The sequence below is a fragment of the Mustela nivalis genome, assembly GCF_964662115.1.
Source record: "Mustela nivalis genome assembly, chromosome: 9".
In the NCBI taxonomy this organism is placed as follows: domain Eukaryota; kingdom Metazoa; phylum Chordata; class Mammalia; order Carnivora; family Mustelidae; genus Mustela; species Mustela nivalis.
Genome location: NC_139028.1, coordinates 103276687 through 103286330, shown reverse-complemented (window position 1 = coordinate 103286330; position 9644 = coordinate 103276687). Strand labels below are relative to the sequence as shown.

The window sequence follows — 9644 nt, the reverse complement described above, 5'->3', positions numbered from 1 at the left end:
GACCTGTACCCCTGGGGCTAAAAATACATTATATGTTTATTAAAAATAAAAAATAATAATTTAAAAAAATCTTTGGATTATGGACATTAGGAAGGGTAAGTGATATGGTGAGTGCTGTGAAGTGTAAGCCTGACGATTCACAGACCTGTACCCCTGAGGCAAATAATACATTATATGTTAATAAAAATAATTAATAAAAACATTAAAAATCTTTTTTAAAGAATTTATTTATTTATTTGACAGACAGAGATCACAAGTAGGCAGAGAGGCAGACAGAGAGAGGAGGAAGCAGGCTCCCTATTGAGCAGAGAGGCCCGATGCGGGGCTTGATTCCAGGACTCTGGGAGCTGAAGGCAGAGGCTTTAACCCACCGAGCCACCTAGGCACTCCTAAAAACATACGGGGGCTTCTGGGTGACTTTGCCATTTAAGCATCTGCCTTTAGTACCTGTCATGATCCCAGGGTCCTTGAAATCATCTCCAGGTCAGGCTCCCCGCTCATCAGGGAGCCTGCTTCTTTCTACTCCTCCCCACTGTGCGCGCTCGCTCTCTCTCTCTAACAAAATCTTAAAAAAAGATAAAAATTTAAAAACAACATTCTGAGGGATCATCTATACATTATAGATAATGATATACAGGGTTCTGGTGAGAATCAAATACACTTATACTTGGTTGTTTTTGTTTTTTTTTTAAGATTTTATTTCTTTTGGGGGCATCTGGGTGGCTCAGTCAGTTAAGCAGCTGCCTTCAGCCCAGGTCACCATCCCAGCATTCTGGGATCCAGGCCAGCATGGGGCTCCCTGCTCAGCAGGAAGTCTGCTTCTCCCTCTCCCTCTGCTTCTCTCTTTCTCTCAAATAATAAATAACACCTTTAAAAAAAAAAAAAAAAAAGAGAGAGAGAGATTTATTTTGAGAGCGAGGAGAAAGTGAGCATGAAGCGGGGGAGGGGCAGAGGAGAAAAGCTGACTCCCTGCTCAGCAGGGAACCTGATATGGGGCTCCATCCCCTTACCTAAGGCAACCCCTTAACGGACTGAGCCACCCAGGCACCCCTACAATTGTGCTTGTAAAGTGCTTAGACAGTGGCTCACACATAGTAAGGACTCACTAAATGTTAGGTATTATTAGTATGTTTTAGTAAGAACTGAGCAGCTGGGGATATAAAAATAAATACGCTCAATATCTTAAGATTGAGAAGAGGGAAAGGGATAAAACGGACTTCACGGCAGAATGTCAAGCACTGGGGAGGGGCTCAGCACTGATACAGGGTTGAGAGATAGTGCCTGCGCTGGATATTGAGGAATGGAGGGTTTTGCCATGTGCTAGTGTATTAGCTAGTCTTTAGCTGGCTGGCTCCAGAGGGGTAAGAAGGGGACGGGGTGGAGGTGGGGGGCGGAGGGCTAAAGGAAGATAAATCTAATAAAGCAGGTTGAGAATGGACTAGACTGGGTAAGCTCCTGTACCCCATCGCAATAATTTACGATTTTTCCTCCTATGCAGTATAACATCTAGTGATTTTTTCCAGCTGATAAGAATTTACAAAAGCATAAAGACCCACTATTTTAGGGCGCCTGGGTGGTTCAGTCCGTTAAGCGGCTGCCTTCGGCTGAGATCATGATCCCAGATCCGGACCCAGTCCCGCATCGCGCTCCTTGCTCAGTGGAGAGCCTGCTTCTCCCTCTGCTTGCTTGTGCTGTCAAATAAATCAATAAAATCTTAGGGCAGAGGGAGAGGAGGAAGCAGGCTCCCTGCTGAGCAGAGAGCCCGATGCGGGTCTCGATCCCAGCACCCTGGGACCATGACCCGAGCTGAAGGCAGAGGTTTTAACCCACTGAGCCACCCAGGCACCCCTAAATCAGTAAAATCTTAAAAACAAAACAAAACAAAACAAAAAAACCACTATTTTATTTAGTGTTCAACGTCATACCCAAAGTAAGCCACAATAATCAGGACGAAAGTCTAGAAAGGTCCTGAAATGCAGCACAGCTTCCCAAAAGCTAAAACAAAACAAAACAGCCAACAGCAAGCCCAGACGAGGGACAAGATGGAGGACAAGGGGATAAAGAAAAGACTCCGCACAAGACGCATGGGTGGAGTCCGACGTAATGGAAAGTCATTCTAATTCAGGCCCTTCCGCGCTATTGGCCTGACGCTGACTCTTTTTCCTTTTCCATTGGCTCCTGGCTCCTTCGATGGATCAAAACAGCCAATCGTCCAGCATCGTGGATAAAGCCCGCCCTTCCTCTCTGAGGGGAGTAGCCAGAAGAGCCTAGAGGACCCAAGGCGCTTGCGCGGGCGCGCGCTCCGCCGGTTAAAAGCAGATTCTTTCAGGAGGCGGTGTCGCGGTGCATGAATATTGATTACGCAGCGCCGCGCCGAGCGCCCGCCCCTCTCGGCTGGCCGACGCTCGCGGCTCGCGCTCGGGCTCGCGATGGGGAAGAAGTCCCGGGCGGTACCCGGCCGCAGGCCCATCCTGCAGCTCTCTCCGCCGGGGCCCCGAAGCAACACGCCGGGCAGGGAGCCGGAGCCGGAGCCCGACACGGAGCCGGACTCGACGGTGGCGGCGCCCAGCCAGCCAGCTCCGGCGGCGCCACCGCCGCCGCCGCCGCCGACAACGACGACCACGGTGACTGCTACTGCTGCTGCTGCCGCCGCGGCCCCGGACGACTCGCCTTCAGAAAGTAAAGGTGCGCGAGGGGCCCCGACACTTAGGTGGGGAGTCCGAAACTCGAGCTCGGGGCTTGCGGCCTACGGCGAGGGCCGTGGGAGGAGGAGACATCCAGACCGGGGTGGGGGGGCTTCCTGCACCTCCGAGGCCTGCTGCGTGGGGCCCGAGGGGAGGACCGCTGAGGGCCCCGGGGCCGCGCAAGGGGCCCGCGGCGCCGTGCGCGCTCGCCCGGCTGCCCGAGAGGCGCCATCTCTGGTGCGGGGCTCGGCCTGGCATCCCGAGTGTCCTCGATGTGCAGTCTCGGTTTTGCATAACTGACGACGGATATTTGTGAAAAGTACGAGCTTCTCGTCCGAGGCCTCGTGACCGGGAACCTGGCCTTCCGACACACGTCATGCGTTTTTCCCTTCGTTTTTGTCAAAACCGAGAGGGCCCCTCTAGAAGGCAGCACACCCATTTTATTGTAGCCCCTTTCACTTCCTTTAGAAGTGAAACTGGTGCGTTCCCCAGTACTTGTTTGTTCCCACAATGGCCCTTGGATTAAGAGGAACTGCGGCGCTGCTGCGGGAGCCAGATGCCCGAGAAGCCGCGACCGTTTCGGGCGCTCAAAAATCACGTTGGGTAGTTCCTGCGCTGTGCGGGGCGGGGTGGGGGGCTGGGTAGCTAGAGCTGTGTTGCTGTAAAGGCCCGGTGGTAGCCCGGAGATTTATTGGGTATGTATTTTTTTAGACGTTTACATTATTTCAGATGCATTTCAGGTACCATAATCACATTCTTAATGTTAAAGTCACGTGGAAGAGGCCAGTTATGCTTGTTTATCGTCTCCCGATTATTTGGGTCAGTGATGAGTTTACACACCCTGTTTTCAGATTGGTGAAATAGAGACTGGGAAGGTCAAATCGAAGATTGTTTGGTCATCTGTAGTGTTTTCTCTGGTCCATTGGCACACTGGTTTTCTTTTGTTCTTTTTTTTAAAAATCCAGATGAGCAGGAAGTGGTGGTGGAGGTTCCCAGAGTTCCGAATCCTCCCAAACCAGTCATGACCACCAGACCTACAGCCGTTAAAGCAACAGGTACAATTTTTTTTTTTTTCATGTTTTCTACAAGGTCTTTCTTTCCTTAAGATCAAATTGGGTTTGTATATATTTTGTTGAATGCTTCAGTGTCGCAAATTTACTGTTCTCCCATAAATGGAAATTTAAAATTTTTGAAAATGAAAGTAAAATTTTTCTGCGGGCTTGCTGGTATATACACATTAATCAAAGCAAAATTTGTTGTTGCTTTTTCTCTGTACCCAAGATATTTTGTACTGCTTTTCTTCTAACGCTGTTTTGTAGTTTTCTGGCTCCCCTGCTAGCTTGGTGTTCTTCAGAGACCTCAGGAATGTCTTTCATTCGGTGCATTTCTTTTCCAGCACAGTGCTTTGAGGGTACCTAGTGAATACTTTTGGAGCTGAAAATTGCCCTTATTAAATATTTTTTTTTTTTTTTTAGCATTAAGGAATATTCGGATATACAGGAAATGCCAAGAATGTTAGTTTTCTCCATTCTTTATATGTCTTGAAAGATCAAAATACGTTTTGTACTAAACATCTAATAATTTTATTCTTTTAAGTTTGGAGGTTTCTGTATGCTATATAAATACACCTGAAATAATAGATGCTTGTTCCTCTCTCCTTCTATTTGCCACTTCAAAAAAAAAAAGTTGTTAAAATGTTTTTATAATACAGTAGAGCAAGCATGTCTAATACTTTTATGCAGAAGAACATTAGGGTAATATGCATATGAAATTCTCTAAGGAAAAATTCAGAGTAGCCTCTGAAATTAGATCAATAGATGACTATGATGCTTTTAGCCTATTGATAATAGTTTCTGTGACCAAAAGAATTAAAACTGTTCAAATCTTATAGTTACTAGAAATAAGACACAGTTAACTGTTAGAAACTTACAAGCAAGGTATACACCTAAGAAATAATTTTCCACCTAATGTGGATTGATTTGCAAATGGTGCTTATGGAGGTTTGAACAGTCAGCATCCCTCTCAAAAAAAAAAAAGACTGCTGGGACTATGGCTCTGAAGAATGTCCTTGCTTCCTCTGGTTTTATGTAGAAACAACATCTCAGTAGTGGTCTGGAGTAGGTCCCATGAGGTTTTGTTTATTTATTTATTTATTTTTAAATTAAGTAATTTTACATAGTACTTAGAACTTTTTTCAGTGTTATTCTAAATTCATGCCTGTTCCTTATCAGTGATGAACTAAATTTCATGTGATTAGAACTTAAATGCATTTCACAACTTGCTTTTATTCCTTTAGCATTACTTACTGTCCCCTTAGCATTATTTCGTGTAATCTTATAATGATCTGATTAATCATGAATTAGTACTGCATCAGGTACTGTGCTGTAATTTGCTTTACGAGTCCCCTGAGAGCATTTGAGTTGTTCACAGCTTTATTTACTTAATAAAGCTGTAGAATCTTTGTGTGAAAAAATTTTGAATTGGGGGTTATACTCTGAAAAATGGGACTATGTAGCTGAAAGAAACTTGAAGAGTTTTGTGGGTCTTGGTATATGTAACCACATTATTCTTAAGAAATAATTTATGTTGTCTCTACAGTATTAAGTATGCCTATTTCCCCAATATATTGGGTTTAATCATTTTCATTTATTTTGCTGTATAACAATCGTTGTGTTATTAGCTTTAAAGAGGTTTGATGTGTGTACTGTGAAAAGCTCTGAGGTAAAAAAGGAATAGGTGGGGCCTTGGCTAAACCTCTTGCCTGTGAGACCAACTTTGAGTCTGGGGAACTACCTACCCCTGCTTGGGAAATTTTGTAATAAAAATTCCATGCAGCTCATCTGGTTGGAACCTTTTACCAAAGGATGTAGAATTAAGGCTAATGATCTAGATGATTATATATAAAATTTTTCTGTAGGAAGTATTTATAAACCCCCCCCCCCAAATCACCCCAAAACTCAGTGCTGAATACTAAAGTGCAGATTCTTTTCATACACAAAGGCTTCTTTTCCTATTACTAACCTTACTGGGCTATTACCTCTTATCAGAAAATCAGGAAAGTTGACGAACATGCCACAAAATGATGAGAAATAAAATACTTGGTAATTGGAAAATGGAGAACTGTCAGATGTCCACTTAAAAATCTTCCTAATCAGTTTTAAATATTTTAGAAATTGGTATTTAGTACAAGAACTTATATACTAAAAATAATGAAGGCAAGATATATATGACTAAAGGAATGAATGTGAACTATGATAAAAGGAATTTTTATTTTTAGGTGATTTCATGAATTCATTTATGGAATTATGGTAAAACTGTATTTTACTTCCTGATGAGTCTGTTCATTTACCAAATATTTATTGAGAACATAGAATGTTGCCAGGTACTGGGAAATTTTATCTTACTGATAGCTGAAGAGTTTAGCTGGTGTTTAACATTTAATGTACTTATAATGAAATGATCTATAAAAAGAATATATATGCTTGTTTAATTGTAACAGAGTGGCCACAGGTAGGACAAAAGGAAATGGCGTACATAGCAGCATCACAGAGGCCATACCTGATACGTCTTGAGTTTGAGGAAGACATTGGTGATTAGTTGCTGGGTTTTTGTTGTATGCTTTGATTCTAGCACTTAGAATTCCATTATTATTTGTTGCTTCTTGTTTGAGGAAAAATCACCAAAGAAAGATTTTTAGTTTAAAAATCTCTTTGTTTCATCTACTAAACCCTAATTGGCTTGCTTGTTTGGGATGGACACATAAAGCAACAAATTCTTTTTTTTTTTTTTTTTAAAGATTTATTTATTTATTTATTTGACAGAGAGAGAGAGATCACAAGTAGGCAGAGAGGCAGGCAGAGAGAGAGGAGGAAGCAGGCTCCCCGCTGAGCAGAGAGCCCGATGCGGGACTCGATCCCAGGACTCCGAGATCATGACCTGAGCCGAAGGCAGCGGCCTAACCCACTGAGCCACCCAGGCGCCCCAAAGCAACAAATTCTAAACTCAAGATTTACCATGTGCTATTTTGACAGAGTATGAGGTTGAATGTGTATTTTGAGAAGGATATCAAGCAGCTATGTGAATGATTTTATTAGCTCTAAGCATAATGTAATTTAAATCTCTCTGTGGTAGTTCGGTGATGATTTATTTTGAGGTTGTGGTCTAATCTGTAAGTAGAGTAAATGTAAACTCTGACCGAAGAACCATGTCATATTTTTTTCTTGAGTACTTCTTGGGGCATCCTGGCATTGTTATTAACACTGTTTACCATTTTGCTTCTAGGAGGTCTGTGCTTACTTGGTGCATATGCTGACAGTGATGATGATGAGAGTGACGTTTCCGAAAAACCAGCACAGTCTAAAGAGGCAAATGGAAACCAGTCAGCTGATATTGATAGTACACTGGCCAACTTCCTAGCGGTTAGTGGTGCTTTTGTTTGGGTTTTTAATTATTGAAGCCACTTTGGGACTTGGATCTCAAGTGATTAGCCTACTTTTTTGTCAGACTCAATGTTTCCTACTCCCTTCTTTTCCCTTTCCATCTCTCTTCCTTAATCCCTTCGCACTGTTCTTTTCTCTTCTCTTTCTGTAAAGGTTGTAAGGAGGAGAAGAACAGAATTACAGGGTTTGAGGAACTTATGTAGTTGGGAGATGAGAGTTTTGATTCGAGAAGCTGAAAACTGTATAGAACTTTTTTTTTTTAAGTTTTTTTTTTTTTAAGATTTTATTTACTCACTTGACAGAGACCACAAGTAGGCAGAGAGGCAGAGAGAGGGGAAAGCAGGCTCCCCGCTGAGCAGAGAGCCCGATGTGGGGCTCGATCCCAGGACCCTGAGATCATGACCCAAGCTGAAGGCAGAGGCTTAACCCACTGAGCCACCCAGGTGCCCCTTTTTAAGAGATATTATTTATTTATTTGACACTGAGAGACAGGAGAGGGAACAGAGGCAGGGGGGTGGACTTCCTACTGAGCAGGGAGCCCAGCTCAGAGCTCAGTCCCAGAACCCTGGGATTATGACCTGAGCCAAAGGCAGATGCTTAACGACTGAGCCACCCAGGTGCCCCCTAGAATTTTTTTATAGTGGTTGTCATTTCTTCAGTTTTCTGGTTTTGAGGTTCTTAATGCATTTGTTAATGTTTTCATTCTAAAGGAGATTGATGCTATAACAGCTCCTCAGCCTGCAGCTCCTGTAGGAGCTTCTGCTCCACCTCCAACTCCACCTCGACCAGAGCCAAAGGAATCAGCAACATCTGCGCTTTCTTCTACTACTTCAAATGGAACAGACTCAGCTCAGACTGCAGGGTGGCAATATGATACTCAGTGTTCACTAGCAGGAGGTAAGTGTGATCCTTTGGGGGTTTTTTTGTTTGTTTTTGATCCTATTATTTTACTTATTTTTTTAATTTTTTAAAAGATTTTATTTATTTGACAAGAGAGACAGCAAGCGAGTGGACACAGCAGGGAGAGTGGGAGAGGGAGAAGCAGGCTTCCTGCAGAGCAAGGAGCCCAACATAGGATCAGGGATCAGGACCTGAGCTGAAGGCAAATACTTAATGGCTGAGCCACCTGGGTGCCCCTATTTTTTATTTTTAAAATATTTGTCAATGAGAGAGTATAAGCAGGCAGAGGGAGAAGCAGACTCCCTGCTCAGCAAGGAGCCTAATGCAGGACTCAGTCCCAGGACCCTGGGATCATGACCCAAGCCGAAGGCAGCCGCCTGACTGACTGAGCCTCCCAGGCATCCCTGATCCTTTGATTTTTAAAGAAATCTAAAGTGCAATTTTTTTTTTTTAAGATTTTTTTTTTTTATTCATCCATTTGACAGAGAGATCACAAGTAGGCAGAGAGGCAGGCAGAGAGAGAGAGAGGAGGAAGCAGGCTCCCTGCTGAGCAGAGAGCCGACGCGGGACTCGATCCCAGGACCCTGAGATCATGACATGAGCCAAAGGCAGCCGCTTAACCCACTGAGCCACCCAGGCGTTCTAAAGTGCAATTTTTAAAGGTGTTCTAGGCATTGACATTGCGAAAGATGAAAACCCCTATGCTTTAGCCCCAGACTTTAGGATTCTGGTCTTTTAGGTTCATTGTTTGTTTGTTTGTTTTTAAAGCAATGGGTGTGTGTGTGTGTGTGTTTAAGATTTTAATTTATTTATTTGACAGATCACAAGTAGAGAAGCGGGCATGGGGGTTTGGGGAAGCAGGCTCCCTGCAGAGCAGGACCCTGATGTGGTGCTTGATCTCAGGACCCTGAGATCATGACCTGAGCTGAAGGCAAAGGCTTAGCCCACTGAGCCACCCAGGCACCCCTAAATTCACTGTTTATTTTTATTTATTTATTTTTAAAAAGATTTTATTTATTTATTTATTTGACAGAGATCACAAGTAGACAGAGAGAGATCACAAGTAGGCAGAAAGGCAGGCAGAGAGACCTGAGCCAAAGGCAGAGGCTTTAACCCACTGAGCCACTTAGGTGCCCCTAAATACACTGTTTAGAAGATGATAAGGAGGACTGTTTTCTCTGATAGTTACTAAGATAATAATTGTATATATACATATGTGTGTATATATATGTATTTTTTTAAGTTTTTATTTAAAAACTTAAAAGGCACACCAAGAGAGGGAACAGAAGCAGGGGGAGTGGGAGAAGGAGAAGCAGGTTTCCCGCTGAGCAGGGAGTCCAATGCAAGGCTCAGTCCAGCACCCTGGGATCATGACCTGAGCTGAAGGCAGATGTTCAATGACTGAGCCACCCAGGCGCCCCAATAATTGTGTATTTTGAAAAAATAATTGCAAAAAAAAAAAGATGCATTCCTATTTTTTTAAAGATTATTTTGGAGTTCAAGATACATGTTTAGACTATCAAACTGCCTTTTTTTTTTTTTTTAAGATTTTATTTATTCTTTGACAGATCACAAGTAGGTAGAGAAGCAGGCAGAGAGAGAGGGGGAAGCAGGCTCCCCG

The 9644-nt window shown here is 43.4% G+C and overlaps 1 protein-coding gene and 1 long non-coding RNA gene across 5 annotated transcripts in view; one reads left to right on the top strand and one right to left on the bottom strand.

Moving 5' to 3' along the window:
• Positions 1-674: 674 nt before the first annotated feature.
• Positions 675-2082, bottom strand: LOC309873032. Its single transcript, XR_014316155.1, has 2 exons — positions 1926-2082; positions 675-868 (listed from the first exon to the last, which is right to left on the bottom strand). It is a non-coding gene; the product is annotated as an uncharacterized lncRNA (long non-coding RNA).
• Positions 2083-2256: 174 nt separating this feature from the next.
• The window catches only part of FNBP4 (formin binding protein 4), a 41514-nt gene continuing 34126 nt past the window's right edge, over positions 2257-9644 (top strand). For 2 of the 4 annotated variants that reach the window (XR_014316114.1, XM_082747554.1), the window contains exons 1-4: positions 2375-2685; positions 3650-3739; positions 6966-7102; positions 7834-8020. Coding sequence is in view for 2 of the 4 variants with exons in the window: in XM_082747554.1 (XP_082603680.1) it covers positions 2430-2685; positions 3650-3739; positions 6966-7102; positions 7834-8020 (670 nt within the window). In the remaining 2 variants the exon portion in view is untranslated. Of the gene's footprint in view, positions 2686-3649; positions 3740-6965; positions 7103-7833; positions 8021-9644 lie in introns of all 4 variants that reach the window. The other 2 variants (XM_082747553.1, XR_014316113.1) reach the window with 2 other exon arrangements.